The sequence below is a fragment of the Callorhinchus milii genome, unplaced genomic scaffold (genome assembly GCF_018977255.1).
Source record: "Callorhinchus milii isolate IMCB2004 unplaced genomic scaffold, IMCB_Cmil_1.0 Scaffold5, whole genome shotgun sequence".
In the NCBI taxonomy this organism is placed as follows: Eukaryota; Metazoa; Chordata; class Chondrichthyes; order Chimaeriformes; family Callorhinchidae; genus Callorhinchus; species Callorhinchus milii.
This window is the reverse complement of record NW_024704746.1, coordinates 28,550,260-28,576,075: the sequence shown is the minus strand read 5'-3', so window position 1 is coordinate 28,576,075 and position 25,816 is coordinate 28,550,260. Positions and strand designations below refer to the sequence as shown.

Sequence of the window (25,816 nt, the reverse complement as noted above, 5' to 3'; positions counted from 1 at the left end):
TTGGCCTGGAATTTACAAGGTACCATTTCTCACATTACCTGCCATAAATCTCACATTAGTGCATTTCTCAGCAGCGATAGCAACAAGCAAAATTTTTATTTTGACTGATTTCATCCATTTTTCCTAAGATGGATAAACTGTAGCCAATTTAAGTGTCCCCTTTGCCACCCTTATTGAGGTCAACCAACACACCACAGATTTTTTACGGCACTTTTTATAGAGCTTTTTATACAATTTTATGCAATTTATACAATTTGCTGTGAATAGTTCAGTATAAGTCCAGCATAGATCTGACTGTTTTTTAAAAATATTTTACAAAGTTTTTTCAGTGTAATGATGAATTATAATATGAGGTAATATGAGGTAGTAACATTGTAATATGAATAGTAACGTGCTTTATTTGCTTTATACATTAAAGATCAAACGTTATCTGTTGTGGGAATAAACAGACATCAGTTCCCAGAAGAAAAAAACTGTACAAGTTAAAACTTGCATTTGATTTAGTGCCTTATCACATCAACATGACTCAAAGCACTTTGCAAAAGGAGGTACTTTGAAGTATACGGCAACTGTTATTTTGGAAAACCCAGCACTAACATGCCATAAACAGCAACAAGACGGAAGACTGATTAATCTGGTATTTGGATGAACTTGGATGAGTTAACTCTGCTCGCTTTCTGAGGGAGAGGAAATCGCGATTGTGAAAAACGTACAACAACCTGGTTTCAATTTGAGATAAACAATGGAATTGTGTCATGTTTATTTTTAATAAAGAAAAACGTCTGCAGGGAGGCCCGTGTAATTAAAAAAGGGTTTTGTGGGTTCACAAGAGAATAACAGCTGCAGAAGCAACACTGGAATAAAGTGACAGCTTCACTTGAAAGCCTTCGCTGCCCTGGATCTTGGGCTCCGGATCATTTTGCCTCACAGGCGAGAGGACCCAGGTTTGATTCCCGGGCAGGGCAAAACTTTAGGCAAGTTTCCTTACTCCATACACCTGTGTTCACCTCGCCGTATGTAGGAACCCAGTTGTTAGTCAATTGTCGGATCGCTAACTAGGAGTGATAAACTCTCAAAAACAAATGTGGTCACTCAATCCACGACTGTTTGTGGGACACTGCTGTGCACAATTGGTTGCTGCATTTTCCCCACAGAATACACAGTCAATCCACTTAACAGTATGTTCGGTGATGTGTTTTGAGCAATCAGGTGCTCTGTTTTTATCCATTTTCCCTAATCTGCAAGAATTGTTATTATTATTATTAATATTATTACTATATTATTACTTTACATGAAGGATTAAAACCATAGATTGCCTTTAAAGCTGCATCACGCCATACATTAATGTTTGTCCTTTTAATGTTGAGATTTGGGATGGATATTTGCCGATTGTCAATCAAGAAAGAAGGGTGAAGGAGGTGGGAATCACAAACCAAAATACTTTGGCTGCTAACCTCAGATTACTATTGCTTACAATACCCGATGGCAATGGATACTAAAAAGTTAATTAAAGTTACCAGTTCTGAGCCCAGAAATGAATCAATGCAATCCATTCTAATACAAACAGCACATTCAAACTAAAATACCTCGCAGGCAGACCGCATTAGAAATGTATTTTTGGCATTTCCTGTATTTTAAATCTGAACTTCATGTTAATTTACGGTGGTGGGGGGGAGCAGTTCATGTCATTTTATACCGGATACGATCAGCAATAAATACTAGAAAAATACACTCACAATAATCCTTCCCAACCTGCAACCTGCTTACATGTGATTCTCAAAGTCCTTTCATACGACTTTCAGTTGATGTTTATTTTAATTTCTAACTTTATAACTATTATCCACGAATTTACACTATTCCTGCACCGGGCAGATTAGAGAAGTACTTTACCGTGAATGTGATTAGTAGGTGTAGAATTCAACTGTTAAGAGGTTTAGTTGCTGATATTTGTAATTATTTGGATTAAAACTAGTGATTTCACAAAGTGTCTCTTTACTTACTCTTTAGGATAGGATAACAGACCAAGCTCTCCGGTGAGCTTCTAAGTGTCACTGATGTGGAAACAGAATTTGAACATTAAATAGTCCATTCAATTACCCCAAGACTTAATGATTTAAGACTTATCGATTAATGCCCGAACAACGACTTGCACTTATGCAGCATCTTTTCACCCAGGATGAACATCTTCAAGTACTTCATGCTGGGGTTCACCAAGCAGGAAGGAAAGGAAGTAGGATTTGAGGGCGTTACACAAAGGCGCATTAAAAGAGATACGTTTTTAAGAAAGTAAGAAAAAACACGCATTTTTATAGTGAAAGTCTCAAAGCACTTCACAGCTAACGATTGCCAAGTGTAGAGCATAGGCAGAGGCAAGGTCCCACAGTCACCACGGCATTGCAGAGCATTCTTTAAGACTGAGGTATTGTTAATCGGGGAAATCTCTCATCTTTTCAAATACGTCACGGAATCTTTAACATGCACCTGAGCAGATAACTGGGTCTTGCTTTAACATCTCCTTCACAAGGGAGCACCTCGGGCAATGCAACCTTCTGTAAGAACTACACAATGGAGTGTCAGTACACTCAAGTCTCCAGTACAACAACAATAAAATTACATTTGTAAAGCGCCTTTCACGTCGGGAGGTAGTCCCAAGGTGCTGTCGGGCTTGAATCATCAGCCTTTTGACTTAAAGACGAGAGTGCTACCAAATGAGCCAAATTGTTAGCAAAGTTAGCAAATTACACAGTAACACTAAACAGTGGAGATTATATAATATTCTATTCCCCGCACATAGTGTAGCTATAAATGCAAGTTGTTGCTGTGAAGTTGCCCAATCAAGTTGCGGTATTGTGCTCCATTTGGTACGTTTAATCAATTTACCCCCTTTGCACTTAAGAATAAATTTATTGCCACTTTGAACGACATTTAAATGTTAAATATTAAAATGTTTGTGTTATTCAAAATTGCCATTACATTGCAGATAAGTTATAAGCACTCAGGGTCACTGTGCTAAATATAGCAAAAAGACCACATTTACAAAAAATTACTCTGACTAGCAGTGTCCTTTTCTAGAAATAAGACATTAATACATAACTAGAGTTGTTCTAATGATAATGTGTCATAATTTTCACCCATTTAAAATCATAAAAGCAACTCGGCCTTTGTAAGTGCATATAGTAACAAACATAAGGAAAATGAGAGTTTGAATTAGATGGATTTTTGTTAGGAAAAAATATCTTGGGATGCATTATATAGTTTGAGACACGACATGTGCAAGGACTGGCAGGGATGGTGGGACGCAACTGTCTGGATCTTGGTTTTCTTTCGCTCAGCAAATTCTATGTTCCTATGTTTGTACATATTGCCACTCAACTTTGCTGCACCCACACACTTCAGGTGATAAGAAAATAATTTTTAACTGATGGTGGTTTAAAAAAAAACAATTACACCATTTACCCTTCACGAAGAACAAATTAACATGTTTTTTCATGAACGGAATTCCGATTGAGGAATTTTTAAAATTGTTTATGATTCTTTTGAAACGAAATTAAATTTGGACTACTTAACGGAGGATTTTCATTCCTTCATGTAACAACCAATATCCGAATAAAACATGAAGACAATCTTGCTCAGTAAAAATCCCTGGATGTTTGGCAGATAGCCAATGAGGAGAAAAATAATGGTGCCAAATTTCAATGATCCTGTAAAGTGTTAGAATTGTTTCCCCCACTGTGGACACTGTGCAACTCCTTTCCCTGCTGATGGAATAAGAACTTGCATTTATCTACCCAATAACATGAAACAACTGTACTTCTCAACTTGTAAATCCAGACAATGTAGCACCCAGTTGAAATATACAGGGAAAAGTAGCCAACAAGTGAAATGTCACTTGCCTTTACGACATATATTCATAGATTTCTTTTATACATCTCTGCGCTATTGGATGTTACCCTGCATGAAGGGGCGCTATATAAGTGCAAGTTGTTATTTGTTGTTGCTCTGAACTGAAAAGACGTTAGCTCTGCGAAGTGCTTTGAGACGTCTCAACGACATGATAAGGTGCTATATTAAATGCAAGGATTATTATTATTTTTATTCCCAAAGAACCAACAGCAATGTGGTGCTGACCGAATGTGGAACCGCTGACTGACAAGTGCTTTAAAGGAATGAGGGAGACCAGTCTAACGAAACATGGGTTTCCTTGTTTCCTTGCAGGGAATTGCCACACCTTCCCATGTCTCACCTACTTGTAGGTAAACCATTCCTTCTGTGCTCTTTAGTGCCATTGACTCATCAAAGAACCAGCTTTCAATGCATGATATTTCTTTATTTTGCTGATTTATGATCTCTCCAACTCCCTGACTCGTTTAAAACATCACTACATCTTGTTTAGATTACGCAAATATTATCCTCCTATGCTATTATTGGTGCTATTTCCACATCCACACTCAAAACTGCTGCCAGTTCTCTGCAAATGTACATTTTACAACAACATGTAGCTGGGAAACTCGAAAAACAAATCAATCAATATTATAGCACATTTGTCTTGTGAAAATTGGGAGAGGAGATTTGGACTTACAAAATTTCAACAAACCTTTTGGATACTTTTCTGTTTTACTGTCTGCCCTACTCTCTGAAACGTTTAAATATTCCAAACAATAAATAAATCCTCTAGTGGTGGATATAAAGAGCTGAAACCCCGAATTAAGTGTCTGGTGTTCAGAGTGTGAGCTGGGATAAAAAGTTGGAAGGTGGAGAAGAAGGCAGCCCGAATGAGATAAACGTAAGACACGTAAGTAAGGAGGACAACACAACAGCGACAACTTGCACTTATATAGCGCCCTCCATGCAGGACATCATCTCAGAGCGCTTAACAGTGGCGGAAGGGGGAAGATGGCTTTAAGCACGGTCGAAGAGGAAGGTTTTCAGGCAGGACTTGAAAAAGGGGGAGAGGGGGGGGCAAGGTGGAGGGATGGAGGGAGAGTGTTCGGGGTGTAATGGCTAAAAGGGCGAACCTTGTACTTCCAAGGAAATGGAAACATGTGAGTAGTTGAAAGAGGCCCACAGAACTCGATCTTGATTCTTGCAAACATTGAGAAATCTTAAAGAAAAACCTTTTTTTGTTTGGCGAAACATCAAGACCTTCAATTCTCACACAGATTTGCTTTAAAAAAAAAGCAATAAAACCTTATCGGGATCAGTTTCAAAACGGGTACATCTGTTGAGAAATCCGGCTTACGATATCCGTTTCGAAAAAAATTACGACCTGACGCTCTCCGAACGTTACCTGTGTTTTTTCTGCTTCCCGAGATGTGCGTTCACTACCCTGGTGACACCCAGTTGCGTAAGTTTGACTTCACTCCACTTCAGCTGCAAGTGAAGCCGATTCCAAACTGCATTCCTCAGGACATTACGTGGAACCTTTGAAGTGTCTTCCAGGCAGTCTCCGCAGGCACAGATTCCAGGCCAGTCTCCGCAGAGACAATCAAACTGGCACCGTTTTAAACAAACAACACATTTCTCAATGTAAATTATAGCATGTTGGCATGATGGTGCACACACTATAACCACTGCGTATTCCAGACACAGAAAGCCCCACCAACTCCCAGAACAGAAACGAATGGTCCAGTTGTTTTGGGGAATTGCTTTTGCTGTATATTGACAGTGTTTTTATACAAATGTAATTTTGTTGTTGTTGTTATTTTCAGTCTTTTCAATTGAACAAATATTTATGGGGAAAAATATCATTCTGGGTCCAGAGTTATTCTATTTGTTCAGTATTTCACAGAGTCCAGAAGTTGCCAAATTGCTGAATTGAGCCTGAACTTTGAAGCCGATTTTCTGGAGAGCTTAAAAGAACCTACAGAGAACACAGCTTCAGAGTTAATGCTGTATTTAAGAATTTTGCCAAATTGTGAATGCTCTGACATTAAAGGTTTGGGGTATAAGTCGGAGGGATTGAGGGAGAGTGTTCTGAACCCTTCACTCTTTTGAGGTTGATAAAATAAATACAATGTCTGAATTTATCTGGGAGGGGAGAGACAAACAGGGAACATAAGACTTATAGAAAAAGATTAATTTTTGTGATGAGGGTACATAAGATCCCATGGATACCTCATGTTAACACTCTGATATTTTTTATTGCAATGTAAACTATACTTATGAAAAAAGACAATCAGATTAAGGTAGATATTCCCCAAATGTCTTATTTCTATAAGAGTACTTTGACTCTCTCGGCAGATGTTTGTTACATTTTGATTTATATCTTCACAAACTGGGTCACTTTTAATCATGACTTCCTGGGTTGGGAAGTCCTTTCGACGTGAAAGGCGCTATACAAATTTAATTTTGTCGCTGCTGTTATTCACAAACAAATCAGAACAATCAGTCAAAGTCCTGGCAATATTTGCTCTCTCCAATATAAAACATTGGAAAAGATTACATGTCACAGGGATAAATTGAAGAAAATGAATGGCAAAATCCATGCTCATGTCTGCTATTCCCTAACTCCTATCCTCAGCCCATCCATCCAGAAGCACAATATACCTGCCAACGTTTATTGAAAACCAAACCAAAAGCACGGAAATTAATAATGGGCAAAGCACAGCCTTTTCTTGCATTTTCTAAGGAGGATCCTTAGGGATATTATATCAGTAAAATATTAAAACAGTGAAACCAACTGCTTGAAGGAGAAGAGAAAAGTCAGGGGCAAATTTAAATGAAGGGTATACACTGAGTAAAATTATTTTTAAAATGTCTGTGTCTTCTAAGAGAAATGAAAGGCCCCAAATCACTTATGGTCTAAGCCTTAGAACATCTGTGTTAAAATTTAACGTCTTGCAGCATGGTCGAAAAACCTTAAATTAAGTATTAACTGGAGCCTCTCCCTAAATTCCTGCACCTCACACCCTTCCTCTCTGCTCTCAAGTCCACCTTTAAAACCTCACGTTTTGACGACACCTTCAACCAGGCTCCCTCCTCCTACTGTCTTTGCTCAGACTTCCAATTTGGCTTCATAGAGCAGTCTGACACTTTCATACATGAAAGCTGCAAGTCAGTCCCCATCATCATACTTCACCCACAAAATATACAGTCAATTCGCTTTACAGTGTATTCTGTGAAGCGCTTTGAGACGTCTCGAAGAAGTGATAAGGAGCTATATCAAATGCAAGGATCATTATTATTTATTATTATTACACTTCTACCTCAAAGTCTCCTTAAGTCTGGCTTCCACTTCCATTCTCACCACACACCTGCGTCAGATTCCCTTTCCATTGCAGCTATCGTCATTCTCATTCTCATTCTCTCCCATAGGGCTATTTTATGCTGATCGCTAATCACTCTGCTTGACGTTACAATAGGATTTCCCATTATAAAGTTGGAGTGGCTGCTATTAGTACTCAGTGTAAAATAGACCACATACTGTTCTCTCTACCTCCCAACCTTCAACCCACCCAGCTGCTGAATTGTGGTCAAGATTCAACTTTGTTTTCCTCGCAATCTCATTCTCAATCTCTCTCCGTCAAGAAAAAGGGAGGGGAGGGGGTGCAGGAGGGGGAATCCTGAATCACAAGAGCCAGGAGATTGAGCGCCAGATACGCATGGGCTGGGCTGAATGGATCAAGATTGGAGGCAGGCTGTCCGGAAATTGATTGAGTCTGTACATGAAAGCAGGATTGTATGAAGTAATGGACCACTGGTTCATGTGAGGGAAGGCACTCTGCCAAAGAGAAAGAAAATTAGAAACCAGGCCAACCCCTGACACCCCCCAGCAGCCAGCCACAACATTACCACTGGCAGCAGCATCGCCTTCTTCACTACGCACTGGTACAAGGTACACAAGGAGCTTGAAGGGGAAGGGGAAAAACATATTACACACAAAACAAAAGCGATCAAAGTAAGCGATCAACTGGAACTGCTATTTTAGCACCTTCACTGAACTGGAACACTTGTTTGGAATAAACGGCAACGTTTTTAGCTCTGCTGTTCGTGGGGCATCACCCACAAAATATACAGTTAATTGACGTCACGGTATACTCTGTGAGGGGCTTTGGGACGTCTCGAGGATGTGATAAGATGCTACACTAAATGCAAGGATTATTATTGTTGTGGGATTAAGCGCTCTGAGACGCTGCCCCACTTGAAGGATATTATATAAATGCAAGTTGTTGTTGTTATCCCTCAGTTTGTACACTAACCAGAAGCTGCCTGCCTTATTTTTCTGCTGCTGCAGTGGACTTGTGGGTCACTAGATGAAAAATCACTCGACCCACATAACCTTTCACCTGCGTCGCACGAAAATCTCAAATAATTTTTGTTCTTTGTTAGTTTTTTTTGGTGTGGTTTTCTTCTCCAATTCTCTCCCCTCCTCATCTGAAGCCGGTGAGTCATACTGCAGTATGGTTTTTACAGCTGTTGGCAAGGATCTGACACCTTATCCAAGTAGCCATCCTTCATGTGTGATTCTAGACAGCAAGTGCTGGCAGACTATTTGACCATAGCAGGGGAGCATTATTGCAGCTGAGCACAATGCTGTGCTTACCCGGTCACACCGCACACCAGTGGAAACTATGGCTAATTCCTCTCCTTTCTAGCTCAGGGCCACTGAAGCCAATTCTACTCCCACCCCCTCCCGACTCTCAACTGCTATTCTGGCTGAGATTGGCTACCTCACAACAGACTGGAGATCAAATGAATGACCTTCTGAGTCGACAAGGCTCAGTTTCGTAATAGGCAGTGGCTCTACCGAATGAACACAGTAAAGCAAGAGGGATATTTCATTACAACCAAAATATAAATAATAAGCCCTCGGTCCCACATGTAATCAATGAGGCCATCAAATCACTGATCATATAATTATGTTGTGGGTAAAATCAGTCCTAAGGTAATACTGCTCCTTTAAATACCTAATTTTGCAGCAAATGATCGTTGGATTAACAATTTTTTCCATCACGAAGCATTGAAATTATTCTTCCATGTGAAAGACGTAGTGAAGGTAGGTTGCATTGTTGAATGTTAGTAGTAGAGGAGTGGACTCAATTCAAAAACTGTATGTGGGGACTGTTTGTGGGACGCTACAGTGCGCAATTGGCTGCCGCGTTTTGCCCACAAAATATATAGTCAATTCACTTTACAGTATATTCTCTGATGCTGTCTTGGACGTCGCGAAGGCATGATAAGGCGCTATATCAAATGCAAGGATTATTACTATTATAAAAAGCGGTGAGAAATTTCAACATCAGATGTCCAAACTCTATGGTCTGCAGTTGCGTTAAAGCTGTCTTGGAGCCTCGGGATAGAGAAGGTTACCAATAAAACCTAATTCAACCCACAAGGACACCTTCTGTCTGCTCATGCAAAGCAAATGTGATGCCAGCTGCTTTAGACCAACCTGGCACAACAAACACATTCTGCAATGAAAAAGCACTGACAAAGAGGATTAAAACTAATGGTAAAACCACCAAAAATACTACAGTATAGGAATTAGGGCACGGAATGACCAGACCCTAAAACACTTTTAAGTAGAATTTAATTTACATTGCAATAAAAGGATGTAGTCCGGAACTGTGACGCATTAGTTTTAAGCAGGATTTGATTTTTTTTATCAGATTATCTTAAAAATGCACCTCCCGAAATTGCTATTACATTAAAAGATTGTTTTTATTTTTTCTCCTGTGACTTAATACAGTGATCAATCCAAACATTTCCACAGCTTTAGATTCCATGTCATTTAACCTCTTTATTAAATAATCTCAGATTGCTTACTATTGGGGCAACCTTGAAACATTACTCATAATTGCTTCTTTCCAACACTCATTGACGTTTGCAAGAGAATGAAAGCTCCTGAGCATTCAAACCCACACACAAGGAACTCATACAACAATGCCTTGAAACCATGAATGGTCTAAAGTCCCTGCGTTTTTTTGTATGTACACTTTTCTATAAAACCGTGTGTACACTAGAGCAGAGAGAGAGAGATCTGCAGAAATCACTTCATCAGACTGCACAGAGTGAGTTGGCTGCACTCCATAGTCAGGGATCTGGCTTAATTGCTATGAACCTGTATGTTTTTGTCAATGAAATGTAAAGCACAGTTTGCACGCAGTATTAACTGAAAGCGACGATGCTGACAGTCTGTGCACAAGCACGCAAAGGAACAGCGCTGTGAAATCAAATGAAACTCCCAGAATGAGAACGGATAGGCAGAGATCCTCAACAAACCACCATGAAAAAATAATACAATGAATTGAATTCAAAGGACTTTCGAATAGTGGTTAAAAAGCAAATGACATTTTTAAAAAAAAACACATATATTCCTCGGCAACATCAAAGAAACGTTGTGAATCTGAAATTGCAAGTTTCGGGTAGAGATTCTTACACCTGTTTACCTTTCCTCGTGGATAACGATAAGATATTGCGGGTAGTGATAAGGCGCTATATCAAATGCAAGAATTATTATTTTTATAATCCTTGCATTTGATATCTATAGCGCCTTATCACACTTTTGCAACGTCTCAAAGCGCTTCACTGAATATACTGTAAAGTGGAGTGACTGCATAATTTTGTGGGTGAAAATATTGTGCACAACGCCAAACCGATACAGACAGATCCAGAGCTTGGATATGAGAACCAAAAACAAGAAATGACTAAATATTCTATTGAAAAGCAGGGAAAGGTACACAGTCACTTCACGGTATATTCTGTGAAGCGCTTTGAGACATCTCAATGACGTGATAAGGCGCTGTATCAAAGGCAAGGATTATTATTATGATTATAATTATTATTAAGAGTGATGGGTGCCTTTACCTGACTTGCCCACACCTGCCTTCCCGAAGACGGCCAGCTTCACCTCGGCACTCTTCGCCATGGCTCGATTGAGATCAAAGTGGGGGGGGAGGAGGGTCAATATTCACTCCAATCCACACGAAACAAGTCTTCCAATCCAAAGTCAAACTTCACCATTTCATTCTTGCTCAGGATGAACTCTGTGTGTGTGTGTGTGTGTGTGTGTGTGTGTGGGAGGGGGAGAAAAAAAATCAAAGGATTAAAAGTTAATTTCAGTTGCGATCTCTACCAAGTGAAAACCAAATCTGAGTAATGTACAACAATCGTCCCTTTAAACAACTGTAGTTGAACAGCAAACGTACCATCAAAATGATTGAATTTCACGCTACCTTCACTGTAAATGCGGAAAGGCAGTAGCACTTGAGAGAAGTGTGTCACTGGCTCCCAACAGGTAGCAATAATAACACCTTGAGCCTTCCTTTGCTACGTAACGAGTTATGACAAACCATTGCATTTTACAATCTGCAAGTACAGTATTTGCTTACCTTTGCCCTCACCCACCCCCCACCCTCCCACACTCCTGTCCATCCACCAACACAACATGCAGTTCAGAAGAATATCTCATGGAAATTCCACTACTAGTCAATTCTGTGTGAAATTGCAAGTATTGTGTGCACAGTGATTGCAATTCCCCCCTCCCAGATCTGACAATATGACACGCTTTGATGCGATTTCAGAAGATGTTGGTTTCAGAAATGCAGAAACACAGATTCAAACACACAAACACACACACACTGTAACAGCTGATAATATAGATTTCAGAACTGCACACACATTATTATACACATTATTATTATTATTATTTTACACACACACACACACACTGTAACATGCAACAGTTCAGCTGATAATATAGATTTCAGAACTGCACACACATTATTACACACGTTATTATTTTACACACACACACACACTGTAACATGCAACAGTTCAGCTATGATAATGCAACAACCCATCGCCAAACTCAGGAATCCCTTTCCATTGATTGTTTCTAATGAAAACAACTTTCTCTTCTGTTCTGCCTTTACCTGTTTAGCAAACCCATCGGTCCTTTAAACCGATGATCCGGTCTAGCTACAAAAAAAAAGGATCTCTCTTTTGTCTTTAGCTACCAAAAAAAAAGGGAGGAAACATTGCAATTCATATACACACCAGCGTTGATCCCAGAGGGTTTGACGTGAAACTCTTTCTCGCGGGTCTTGCGAAAGCCCTGGTCTGCTGCGATCCGAGAGAATGGGAGAATTCAGCCTCTAGGACGAGGAACCGATGCGATCTACAGACGCTGCATCTCTGTGGGCGAGAGCCTGCCAATGAGTTGTCCTTTGCACAACAGCAGCTGGCTGGGAAACGCCATTCAGAGAGGTTTCAGGTTTTTTGGATGTGCCATTGACAAAGCAGTGCCTCCTACAAGCAGATCAGCTACAACATGCGGAGTGGATTCCACCCAAAGCACGCACAAGAAGGGAATAGCACTTAAAGAGCCCCAGCCACACTGCAGCTACTTCACAGCGGAGGTTCACAAAGAGGCTGAGATACTACCACAGCTGCTGAGAATACTGGCAATCTGAAATTTGTGGAGTCCTGTAGGGTAATGGTTAGCGCCCTCGCCTCGCAAGCGAGAGGACCTGGCTTCGATTCTGCGTTTCGCCCACAAAATACACAGTCAAATTCACTTTACAGTATGTTCTGTGAAGTTCTTTGAGACGTCTCAACAACATGATGAGGCGCAATATCAAATGCAGAAAGTAGGGAGATTATTAACCTTATTAAGACGTGGAGTGACTTTTCTTTTCAGAGAGGGGGACAGGAGCGGCCTACCTCTTCCTCTACTGTAGCAGGGTTACTATTTTATTCAAAATAGTTAGATTTGTCCGGGTTGGCATTAGGAACTTGTGATTTGCAGTAACCATTGCTGTGGTTCTGGATTCTTCCAAAAATAAGCAAAGGTGCAGCAGGTTTCTTATTGTATTTATAACGCTTCATGAACTGAACATGTTAATTTATCCAAATAAAAAGCACCAAAGAAAGTCAATACGTGTTGAATGGTAATGTCTCGCCCACAGAACATACAGTGAATTTGCTTTACAGTATATGCTGTGAAGCGCTTTGAGACGTCTCGAAGACATGATAAGGCACTATATCAAACGCAAGGGTTATTATTATTAGAATCCTCGCATTTGACATCACATTTATAATAATAATAATCCTTGCATTTGATATACCGCTTTCACGTCTTCTAGTCTAAGTATTTCACAAAGTTTAGTCAGTGTGTATTTGTAGGCAAATGCCGTAGCCAATTTGCACACAGTAATTTCCCACAAACAGCCACAAAGTGAATGGCCAATTTATCTGTGGGATTCTTGGCCAGGGTACTAGAAGAAATTCTAGGGCTCTTTAATTATGGCGGACATTCAACTCTTTAATGTCCACCATAAATGCAGCAGTAAAAATTGGGATTAAACCCATGTCTTGAAAAGAACCACACTAAATTATTGCAATCATTTTTAGACACTGCTGCTGTCATTGTGATCTCTGATGTCAACCAATGTTAGTTCCACACTTAATAATATCAACTCACAGTGTAACCATAATAAAAAACATTTCACAGTGAGAATGAAATGATGTCCTGCCAATTACGTTATAGAGGACGAAATGGGCGGATTTTAGAATTAGTTATTTTGGTAAAGAAATGGATAGAGCAGTATCCATTAGTACAGTCTAAACCAAATTGATTTTCTTAGATTTTTGCTGATTATTTCAGCTTCCTTTCCTGCAAAACAATATATCTGAGAAGCAAAGAACTCAATGAGCAATTTGACGTGAAACAATTCTATTGTTTTTCAATTTAGCAGCGGCATTGAAGTAGTGCCAGAGATGGAAAATCAAATCAACATAAAGAAGGGGATTTTAATCAATAGGGAAGCTTATCAAGATTTAAATATTGTAATAATTTCCAAGTGCATCTGATTGAAAATGCTAGTGTTGAACAAGAGTTGAATGATGCTACAAGTGTGGAATTATATATGGGGAATGATATATACCACACTAGCAGAATCCAAATAAATCAATTTACTAAAACACAGTGAAAAAAGTGAACTACATCATCAACATAATAATAATACTTGCATTTGATATAGCGCCTTGCCATGTGGTTGAGACGTCTCAAAGCACTTGGCAGGATATACTGCAAAGTGAATTGACTGTATATTTGCGGGTGAAATGCGGCAGCCAATTGCACACAGCAGTGTCCACAAGCAGTCGTGGATTGAGTGACCAAATTATTATTATTTTTTTGAAGGGATTATTACTCCCGGAAAAGCAATCCATCAATCGACCAACAACCGGATTCCTACTTACTGCTAGGTAAACAGAGGCGTGTGGAGTAAGGAAACTTACCTAAGGTTTCAGCCCACCTGGGAATCAAACTAACTTACAATTACTTTAGTCGGTATTTGTTCTCTGGTGAACAAATCATTTTTCAGACCTCTTTAATTCTGCAGCATTCTTCACATATTATTTAAGATACGTTCGTGTAAACCACTAGAATTTCACGGTGTACTGATGCTCTTCCAAACAAGTCATTACGCCCTTTGTGAAAAGCTGGCTTATCAAGTGTGATAGATGCCAGAGTCAATACTCACTGATTTCAGACAATTGTAACTCCACACAATTTATCAAGCCATTTGAAAATTGTGGTATTTGTTTAACGTGCACACTTATCTCGGTATGTGCTTTAAGAGACGAGACACATGCTTTTGTAATGCTGTTTGTTCATATGTTAATATTTGTCTGCAGCACCGATTCAAGATGAAAATAAAAATGGTTGTTTTGGATTGGAATACATCATACTACTTAAAAGGGAAGGTCTTTCTGTTTGAATGGAGCAACATTATCGATACTGTTTTCTAGATGAAAATACATATCTTTCTGACATCACCCCCCAAAAGGTTTGGTCACTCAAACCACGACTGTTTGTGGGACACTGCTGTGAGCAATTGATTGTCGGGTTTCGCCTATAAAAATCAATATTTTTTTGAAAATTAGCCATCTTCCATAGCAATGCAAAGTGCATTGAATTCGAAATGCCTCAACAACTTTTTTTAAAACAAAAGAAAATTACCTTTGTTTCCAGGATAATGACTCTATTGTGTTTGAACACCTCTTCTACACCACACATAAAGACCATTTATCTTCCCACTGACAGCGCCAAAGGTGTCAAGTCTTTCTAATCTTGATCAGATGAGTCAGACTCACTGACTCCAGAGACAGGAATCTTTGATTCACGCTTTGCACTCGCGAATAGTTTATATTAACTAAATAAACAGCCATTGTAAAAGAATGTACAGTAAAAAGCAATGCTTCGCTGTTAGAAAAGCTCAAGTGAATCACCTTGATTAATTCTTGTCCTGGGAGGAGTTCCTTAATAATCAAAACGGTCAACAGAAGAATTCAACAATAACAACTTGTATCAGAAAAAAAATGCAATAAAAACCCAACCATTTTCGACTCTGTGTCAATTTCTATGTCTACGCGCTTGGTATTATCTAAAACTGTCAGCCTTAAGAACATATCTATTCAATTCAGTTTGAACGATTGGCGTATATTTACTCCAAAAAGCATGCTAAAATGTCTTAGCTATAATGTGCTTTTATATGATGTCTCAATTGATAAAAGCAGTGTCCAACCTGAAGAGTAGTCATACATACCCAGAAGACACCAAGTTTGAACTGTTCTGCGTTAGCTGATCTTAAAGAGGATAGCAGCAGGAGTAACAACAATTTGCCTGGTTCCTGTGGTTTAGGTGGTAAAAAATGAGCCAAGGTTTCTCCACATCAACATCACCCAGTAATTCCTTCCTGCCGCACGTGCGGACACTGGGTAAGATTAGGATTCAACTTGACTGAGATGGCTCTCCTGGTTGAATAATCTGCCAACACTCACTATCTCGGCTCACAGATTAAGACACCAGCGCAAAGCAGAAGGCAATTACTTTCCCAACAAGAACCAAACCGCAAACAAGAATCAGTTGATTGAGGAGAATAGTAAAAAATTGAAGGTTGGGAAAAATTCTCACTATAGATATTCGTTTCTACTAAAATACCTGAATTATGAATTTGCATAGTACTTTACCCGGCCTGTTCAGAATTGTCAAATAAATCATATCAAATAAATGATAGTGTTTTCCATTAGTAATCAGTTTGAAACCACTTATCCCTTTCCCTGGAATAAGCTTGGAATGCTTCTGAACAAATATGTACCGTGACCCTGTTTCGCATCCAGCTAAATCCTCCCCTAAGATTAGCATTAAATTGTACTTTAATCTACATTGGCACATTAAAAAATAAAGCAGTGATGCCTATTGTGCAACTGCTGTGAATTCCGCACCATTTATGGACCTTTTGTTGCTTTCACTCTGGTATATCATGGAGTCCTGTAACATATTAGTTAGAGCAATTGCCTCCGAAACAGGAGGACCTGGGTTTGATTCCCAGGCAGCACGAACCTTAGGCAAGTTTTCTTACTCCAGACGCCTCTGTTTGCCCAGCAGTAGGTAGGAACCCAGTTGGCTGATCGCCTCAAATTAAAAAAAAATTATTAGGTCACTCAATCCACACATGTTTGTGGAACGCTGCTGTGCGCGATTGTTTGCCAAGTTTCGCCCATAAAATATACAGTCAATTCATTCTACAGTTTATTCTGTGAAGCACTTTTAGACGTTTCGAAGATATGATAAGGCGCTATACCAAACGCAAGGGATTTATTATTATTAATGTCATCCTATGTGAAATACTCTATATCACTATAAAGTGTTACAGTGGATTACTCTTGCACTGAAATATCCATCAACATCAACCAGCATCTACCTGATTTGTTTCTGTATTGCAGTTATGTCTTCCGTTCTTTAATCTTCGCTCATGGGTGTTTAAACCATTTTAAATTAAGCCATCAATATCCTTCCAATTATGCTTATGCACCTTGACATTGCCATGTTACCTTTCAAACATTAGAACTTTTTTTTGATCAGTTTACAGACCATCAGTTGAAAAATATCTAAATCTTTAGCCAACGAACTCTGGTGTAGTTTAGCTACTGTGCATTTTATTAGAACACAGCATTTAGTTTAATTGAGATTTTTAAATTAGTTTTACCTGCTCCAGCTTTTTATGTAACTAATGGTCCTGCACTATTCCATTCGTGTGCATTCAATTGGTCCATTTATTCAGTGATTTATACACTCGTCGGCATGTGTATACTTTGGCCAGTAAACTTTCATGCGTTCATGAAGTTGAATGTGAGTTAGTCATGACAAGCAAATTCACATGGAAACCTGATAAATATTGACTCAAATAAAAGAGAATGTTCATTGTTGAAAGTGATCAAACCTAAATGATTCTACCAACCATTCACCACATAATAATAATAATAATAATCCTTGCATTTGATATAGCGCTTTTCACGTCGGGAGGACGTCCCAAAGCGCTTCACAGAACACACTGTAAAGTGAATGGACTGTATATTTGTGGGCGAACGCGGCAGCCAATTGCGCACAGCAATGTCCCACAAACAGTCGTAGATTGAAAAAATGACCAATTTTATTATTGTTTTGGGTTTTTGGAGGGATTATTATTAGGCTCTGTGTGGAGTAAGGAAACTTGCCCAAGGTTTCGCCCTCTGCCTGGAATTGAACTCAGGTCTCTCACTTGCAAAGCGAGTGCTCTAACCACTGAGCTACAGGACTCCACCATCAGGTCCCATCTCCTGGGTCATTAAATGCCACGTTATGTATTACATTATATCCAATAGGAAAATTCTATTCTTGTACATTCATACAAGAAAGATGGAACTTCACAACCAATTTCACACAGACTCACCAAGTGAAAAATATCCCCATTATTTATTATAATATTAATATAATAATGCTTGCATTTGGTATAGCGCCTCCAACATTAAATATGCCTAAAGATTTCTGTGAAGTGTTTTGTTTGGGGGTGGGGGTGTCAGCCGGGTGTCGGACACATGAGGAAACCTATCACCAAGCTTAAGAGTATCCAAATCAGACCGCGAATTCCACAGTTCTGAGAAACATCATAACTGTCTCCCTGTAGGCAAATATGACGGGCAATTTACACACAATGGACCACAAACAACCACAATATGAACAACCAATTTTATCTGGCGGTATGTTATCCTCACCTCTTACGCAGTTATTTTTTTTGCCGGCTGATTATTTTGAAACCTGCCAACTTTGGAGCAACCTATAGCTCAATATTTTGATTCTGTTAGTATGGAGGAAAAGTCTGCTGGAGACTATTTAGGAGTGAAATTGGATCCTGTCTGATTCCAAAAGATAGTTGGTTCATAATCTTGTTGAAAGTAATGTGCACATTCCACTGACATTCACATCAGCTGCTGTGAAGTTGGGAGGGTCACACTTGTCTCCGCTGCTGTGCAATTTAATTTTTTTTCTCTTTTGCCGAGGTCTCTGCTTTAACACTTTTAGTGACATTTATCCTAATGTGCTTGGTGTGAAACATTTCTTTTGTTCGACCTCTGCATATCTCCATAGGAACTGGAGGAGGCCATTCAGCTCCTCGAGCCTGTTCCGCCATTCTATTAGATCATGGCTGATCTGCACCTCAACCCCAATTACCCGCTCTTGCCCCATATCCTGTCTAGAAGATGTGATAAGACGCGAAATCAAATGCAAGGATTATTATTACATCAAAGGCCAGGATTATTATCCAACTAACAAGAGCCCCTATATTATGAAACATGTCTATTTTCCACACCATCCATCACAGTAGTCTCTTTAATTAGAGTGGCCAATTTGGTGATAATTCTGCAAGTTCTGAGCTGTGGATTTACAAAGGGTGTGGGGAGGATTTCCTCTATTCAATAGGTGGAGAAAATAGTGCTATGTGCACTTAAAGTGATTTCTCATTATAAGCGACAATGAAATAAATTGCTACACTGAGCAAATGGGACAGAATAACTCAGTCGGAAACCATATCATCAGCTTCAAACTGTTGAAACTACCCCAAATTCATTTCACTTAGGACCTTTAAAATCTACAGGAAGATGGCATCATCTATTCAGTCTGTGAAAGATATAAGCTTAGATCCCAGAAGCTAAAAAGTAATGGTCAAATTCACTGTGAAAATCAAATCCCTCAGTGTATATTTAAGTTCAGTTCAAACCAATCCACCACGGGCAAAACGCTATTTTTTCACAAAGGCTCATTAAAAACATACCCAAACACTTTTGTGTACATGATGAGGAGAAAGCAACAGAAAGTATTGTGAAGTTACACAAAGCCATAAGTATAATAATAATCCTTGCATTTGATATAGCGCTTTTCACGTCGGGAGGACATCCCAAAGCGCTTCACAGAACACACTGTAAAGTGAATTGACTGTATATTTGTGGGCGAAGGCGGCAGCCAATTGCGCACAGCAATGTCCCACAAACAGTCGTAGATTGAAATTGACCAATTTATTATTGTTCTGGGCTTTGGAGGGATTATTACCTGCTGCATGTTCCCAGCGACTTCTGTTTTTATTTCAGATGTCCAGCGTCTGCAGTATTTTGCTTTTAGGTAATTCAAACAGTTAGGTAAGGGGTTATTAGTTCATGCTAACACCCTGTGAAAGAATTAGGATGAGATAGACAAAGGGGTCTGTCACCCACTGCCTTAAAAAAAATGGATCCGTTCACTACTTGCTTAGAATTTATATTATATATAAACAATTATTATTATTATTATGAAGTAATGAAAAGAGTGTCATTTTATAGCAGTCAGCACATAGTGGTCCCCAATGTGTCATTTCTTTTCTCAGGAGATTGTTCTCCACCGACTGATCTAACCTGGCAATGGAGCAAGCTTCGTGACATGTTTTTAATAGCAACTCAAACCGTCAGCTTCCACTTCCCGCTGAGTTGATACTGTACGGTGAGATTAGCAACGATTGCTGCACATTATAAATCACCGAGCGAGTCCACAACAATTTACATTTATACGGCGCCTTTCACGTCGGGAGGGTATCTCAAAGTGTTTCAAACAACTGACTTGGGAGCCCCGGCTGGGGGTGGAGAGCTGAGGGGAGAGACGGGGAAAGGTAGCCAAAAGCACAGTTGAGTCAATTTGATTTTACCCGCTTCCACTTTCAGGATTGATGGCACAGTTGAAGCACTTGTGTTATAATGACAAGGTTAATCATTATGGTCACACAGTCTTTTCAGATTGCTTTTAGTGCATGTCACAGTGAACTTTCTAAAGTGGTCAGTGGCATAATCTGCCAACCCTATTTTTACCTTCCTTTCCCATTCAGAAAATTACCCCCTTTGTTGCTGAGCAGCACTAAAAAAACGTCCTCAGCTTGAAAGAAAGAGGAAGAAAAACCTACAGGGAGATGAAAATGAAATGCAACAATGATTCATTTAATGGAGCATTTTAACACGAAGTAAGTCAAGGTCGCCATTAATTTCTTTGCAAAGTTCAAGAACATTCGTTTGTATCTCGGGTTGGTTTGCGCAAATAATTGTGATGGTAGGAACTGGCAAGTCTGTTGTTTCTTCTACTCACTTTGACAAGAACGCAGATAGACGAACACATAGATCTCAGTTATGAGTCATTCTTTCCATAAACTAAGTTCTACTTGAAACTCAGTCAGTGTTCGATTAGCAGATAAATTATTTGAAAGCTTTTAGTGTGATTCACCCTCAGTGACATTGAACTACAACAGCGAATATTCATTGGAAAAGAATGCTATGAAAGCTATGGAATTGAATGCTAAAATATGTTCGGTACTTGGGGTAAATTGGAGGATCCAACACAGTTACGTATCATAGACACGAACTACTGCCATGGAATCAGCAGTGTACAAACATCTATCTCCCTCTTGTGGAATTTATGAACGAATGCAGGAAATCAACCCACAATTTGATTGAAATAATCCTTGCATTTGACAGGACCAGGTTAGGACGACGTCTCAAAGCACTTCACACAATTTACTGTCAAGTGTAGTCATTGTGAATTTTTTTTTTTTTTTTTGGTAGGTGAATATTCTCCAAGCCACAAACACATTCAACCCATTTATTATGTGTCCTGTTAATTTGTGCTTTTCTTCCTCTTTGCCCATTTTTTTCTCCAACTCGGTTTGGAGAAATCTAAGCCACTCCATTTGACCATAGGAAGCACACAGCCAAAGTTAATCATCTCATCCACTGAGTCAATGATTAGGCATCAATATTAATAATAATCATCCTTGCCTTTGATATAGCTCCTTATCACATCGTTGATACATCTCAAAGCGCTTCACCGAATATACTGTAAATTTATTGACTGCATATTTTGTGGGCGCACAGCAGTGTCCCACAAAAGGCATGGATTGAGTGATCAAACCGAGTTGAGTTGAAGCACTTTTACTGCTGCATTAGCAGATATTGGCCAACTCAGAACAGACTGTTGATCAAACCTAAGCTCAGACACTCACTGGATAGTGTTTTGGTATTCTGAATTTGATTCATTTGTCCTGTCCAAGTTCAATGTAAATGATTAATTCTCTCATTGTTCCTTCAGGTGTTGTAAATAAATTTTAGGAAGCTTGAGTTCATGATGTCAGTGGTGTACATCAAAGGCAACTGCATGCCTTTCCAACAGCTGAATAAACGGAGTAATCCTTCATTACTGTTGGAATGAAACCTCCGGCGTGCACTGAAACTACAGTATAACGCATCATGCAACTTTCCTCTTTCAAGTGAAAACAATGATGTTTTGACAAATTCATAACTTTGACAGTTAAAATACAGTAGGTTTTTGTAATGCTGCCAGTTAATTATAAAGGCCTTTTGATGTGCCTCGTGGAGCAGTGAACACGGTATCACCAAACAAACACAGGTAGAAATCTGTCCTGCCTTTGAGTGGGTTACTTTAGTGCTGGTATATTTTGTTTTGGTCAGTCAGAAATCTGACTCATGGAAATCCATTACCATGATCAAGCATCTCCAAACCAAACTAAAGAAAGATCAACCAATGTTTGATTTCCATTTGTCTGTTAGGTGTAGTTCTTTAACTTATTGGTTAGCGTACTCATCTCGCAAGCGAGAGACCTGGGTTCAATTCCTGGGCAAGGCAAAACATTAGACAAGTTTTCTTATTCCACAAGTCTATGTTTACCTAGCTGTAAGTAAGAACCCAGTTGTTAGTCGATTGGTGAATTGCTCTTCTGGGGGTAATAATCCCTTCAAAAATCAAGAAAGAAATAATAATTGGGTCACTCAATCCATGACTGTTTGTGGGACGCTGCTGTGTGCAATTGGCTGCTGCATTTCGCCCACAAAACATACAGTCAATTCACTTTACAGTATATTTTGTGGAGCGTATTGAAACGTCTCAAAGACATGATAGGGAATTATATCAAATACAAGGATTATTATTTATTATTATTATTTCCATTTGTCTGTTATGGAGTAGGCACCCTCTCCCCAGAGGTACTCACTTTGATTATTTAATCTCAGAGAGTTTAGGTGCACATGGACAGGTAAGCTGTTTCATTTACATTTAGAGGGGTATGATACCTTCCCTAGAAGTTCTGACCTTTCCAATTTAATCTTGCACAAAGGGAAAGTCACATTCATTATTTGAATGGAAATGGGTGCATGCACTCTGTAATTACACTGCAAGATTGTACTGAATTATAGCACCTAAAGGACAGCAGCTGGAATGACAAGTAATGCCTTTAACATGCAATGCTTTAAAATCATAACTAATGTTAAACCAGATTATCAACCAATACATTATTTTATGTAAACGGTAAGTCCAAGCACTTGTAGCATAACGAAAGGGCAAATACTTTGGATACTGTTCAAGGAACAACAACAACTTGCTTTAATAGAGCAGCCACATTGCGGGGCAGTGTCTCAGAGCCTAACGACACAGAGCCGGGGGGAGGGAGTAGTTGACCATGCGCACGGTCGAAGGGGAAGGTCTTTAGTCGTGATCTAAAAGAGGGGAAGGATGGGGCAAGGCGGAGGGATCGCGGGAGAGAGTTCCAAAGCTTTGGGCTTTTGGCTGAAAACACGGTGGCCGATAGCGGAACATGAGATGTGCAATTGTACTCTTCCTCGTTTACTTTTAATCCCTAGGAAACAGGGTCGAGAAGAGGAAAAATTGGAAGGAAATCCTGTTACGATATCAATGAGTTTGGAGTAAACACTGTTTAGTATTTTATTTGTAGTTGTAAGTACACTTGTAGCCTCATGTTGGAAGTATGGACCTACAAGTCAGGCTGATACTCCATTGCCTTGTTGGGGATGGGCTGCCTTGTTAGAGGAGAAGCTAAACCAACCCCTTTGGGTAGATATTAATGATCTTACTGTTGGAAAAGCGGCATCAAAACAGATCTCAGCAGCCAGTACTCTGCTCCACATTCTCCCACTCGCCCACATCTTGTTGGCAACTAAAATATTAACGAACAGACAACTAAACAAGTGCAGACATTACATGTGTCAGGATCTCTGGCTGTATATTGCTTCCCTGCTCAAGAGCTCTTGATAAATATGAGGATTTGCTGCAAAATGAACTGAAATCATCAAACAACAGTAATTCACATTTATATAGCGCCCTTCACGTCAGGAGATTGTCTCAAAGCGCTTCACACAGCTGAGCTGGGAGCTGGGTGGGGGGATTGTGACATGAGGAGGGTGGGAATGAAAGGAGACCGAAAGTGCAATTGTAAAGAAAGATCTTAAGGTGAAGTAAGGTATTAACTTAATGCCAGTTGTGTAAACAGCATTCTTAACAAGAACAGAAGGTAAATGTGCACAATTGGCTGCCACGTTTCACCCACAAAATATACAGACAATTCACTTTACAGTATATTCTGTGAAGCGCTTTCAGACGTCTCAACGACGTGATAAGGCGCAATATCAAATCCAAAGATTATTATTATAATACTTTGTTTATTTTGCTTCTGAGGCAGGATGAAATAATTTATTTAAAAATCACTCAGGGATTTCTGCTGTTCATTGTGCAACATAAATGAATATTACATATTTCCGCAAACCACCAAGTATTTTACACATGTATGCGAATATGCATGAGGGCTTACAACCCTTTAGATCAATTTTTTGCTGCATAGCAGTCTTTCTCCTCTGCATAATTTACTCAGGTTCAGAAACAATTTTCTTACTTCACTCAGTTCCCAGAACTGCCTCACTTGCTGCTGTTTCACTAACTACATTTTAATGATTCGCTATGGGGCAAGCCTGTATGTTTTTTTTTCTCAATGATCTTGATAGTTACACCACTTCCGAGTGCACCAAAAGAGAGGAGAAATGAGAGAAAAAAAAATTCTGTCTATTCAGTATGCCTCAGTATGGCTGTGTAGTAAATAAGTTAGCTCAGGAATATTTATTATATTGCTCTCTGAAGTGGGATCTACATAAGTCATTCATGGCTAAATACGGTAAAATCCTGTTATAACATCCCTAAAATTCTAACTACCACTATGACAGGGAGTGGTAACTGTTCAGCACATCTTCATATTTAGTGTACAGGAAATAAAATAAAATAAAATCCCGCTAACAAATAGTCAAAAGCCCTGATTCATGAGCTGAATATTCGACTTGTCTTCAAGATCATTACCAAGGCAAGGAGGGGTCTGCATCCCATATAGATCTGGGTAATTCCTATTTAATATTTAGAGGCTCTCTTCCTTTAGTTGGAGTGCAAGTTAGGCGGTTATAATTCCTTCCAAAAAAAGTAACAAGAATTTGGTCACTCAATCCCAGACTGTTTGTGGGACGCTGCTGTGCGCAATTGGCTGCCGCGTTTCGCCCACAAAATATACAGTCAATTTACTTCACAGTATATCCTGTGAAGGGCTTTGAGACGTCTCGAAAATGTGATAAGGCACTATGTCAAAATGGAAGGATTATTACTATTATTTATTATAAGTTAGATTCCAGTACTCAATCAATTCATATAAAATGTACTGATGGACTAAGCTATGTGACAAAGGGGCAAAAGGTAACAGAGTTGAACATTATTCAAAGGCATTGGGATGCATTAATTGAATGGGCTAAAGAATGATATATGGATTCTAATGCAACACATATTGGAACAGGATACATGAAACATTCACAAGATAAATGATAAATGTCCATTAGCCAACATGGAACAAGAAGTGACTTGGGTATTATTGACCAGATAGTAAAAATGTATCCCATTAAAGTACAGCTGTTGTTATCTGCTGTTATTTAAGTACTCAGATTCATTTTAAAAGCATTTATTTATAAATGAAAACAGGATATTTCAACCCTCACCCCATAACTTATTGATACGATGGTATCAATTTATTTGGTTTCTGGAATGTTCGGTCACATTTTGAATATTGCGTGTAATTTTGACCACTTTCTTACCTGCAGAAAGGATGTTTGTAAATCAAAGAGGGTTTGAGCGGAAAACAAAACAACTCTGGTGACTCCAGGACTAAGAGGAAGGGAGACATGATTCTGCAAGAAACCAGAACGCATCACGCAATCATTAGAATTGCTGGACTCAAGCATTCTGCTGCCTTAATTGCCTTAATTTAACAATTGCTCTTTGGAAACGTTTAGGTTTAAGATTGTGCCACTTAAATCTTTGCAACTGCCCATTTCATAACTCACATCATCGATTGAGGTGTAATAAACAATACCAGCTATGCAATAACAGCTGCCGCATGTGAAGAGCGCTATATAAATGCAAGATGTTGTCGGAAGGGGGTGAAGAGGGGAGGGAGTACATTTCCGTGCGTTCAGATGTTGTGTAGTTTGCATGTTTAGAACCTCAACACAGTAACACCCAGAAGTCTCGAATAACAGCTGTTGGAAATGAAAATCTATTACTGTAGCAGTAGAAGATCCTGTGACAAAACCTGGATAGGACTTGTACTTCAATTACGTGCACAAAATGGGACATCAGAGAAAA

The 25,816-nt window shown here is 39.2% G+C and overlaps 1 protein-coding gene across 3 annotated transcripts in view; it reads right to left on the bottom strand.

The window, feature by feature from the left end:
* Positions 1-12,270, bottom strand: part of rerg (RAS-like, estrogen-regulated, growth inhibitor) — a 28,859-nt gene extending 16,589 nt beyond the window's left edge. Inside the window, exons 1-2 of one of the 3 annotated variants that reach the window (XM_007904142.2) lie at positions 11,998-12,270; positions 10,807-10,985 (exon numbers count right to left, since the gene is read on the bottom strand). In XM_007904142.2, the coding sequence (XP_007902333.1) occupies positions 10,807-10,867 (61 nt within the window). In that variant the 5' untranslated portion in view covers positions 10,868-10,985; positions 11,998-12,270. Of the gene's footprint in view, positions 1-10,806; positions 10,986-11,147; positions 11,180-11,873; positions 11,959-11,997 lie in introns of those variants that run through there. The other 2 variants (XM_007904143.2, XM_007904145.2) reach the window with 2 other exon arrangements.
* Between the last annotated feature and the right edge of the window lie 13,546 nt (positions 12,271-25,816).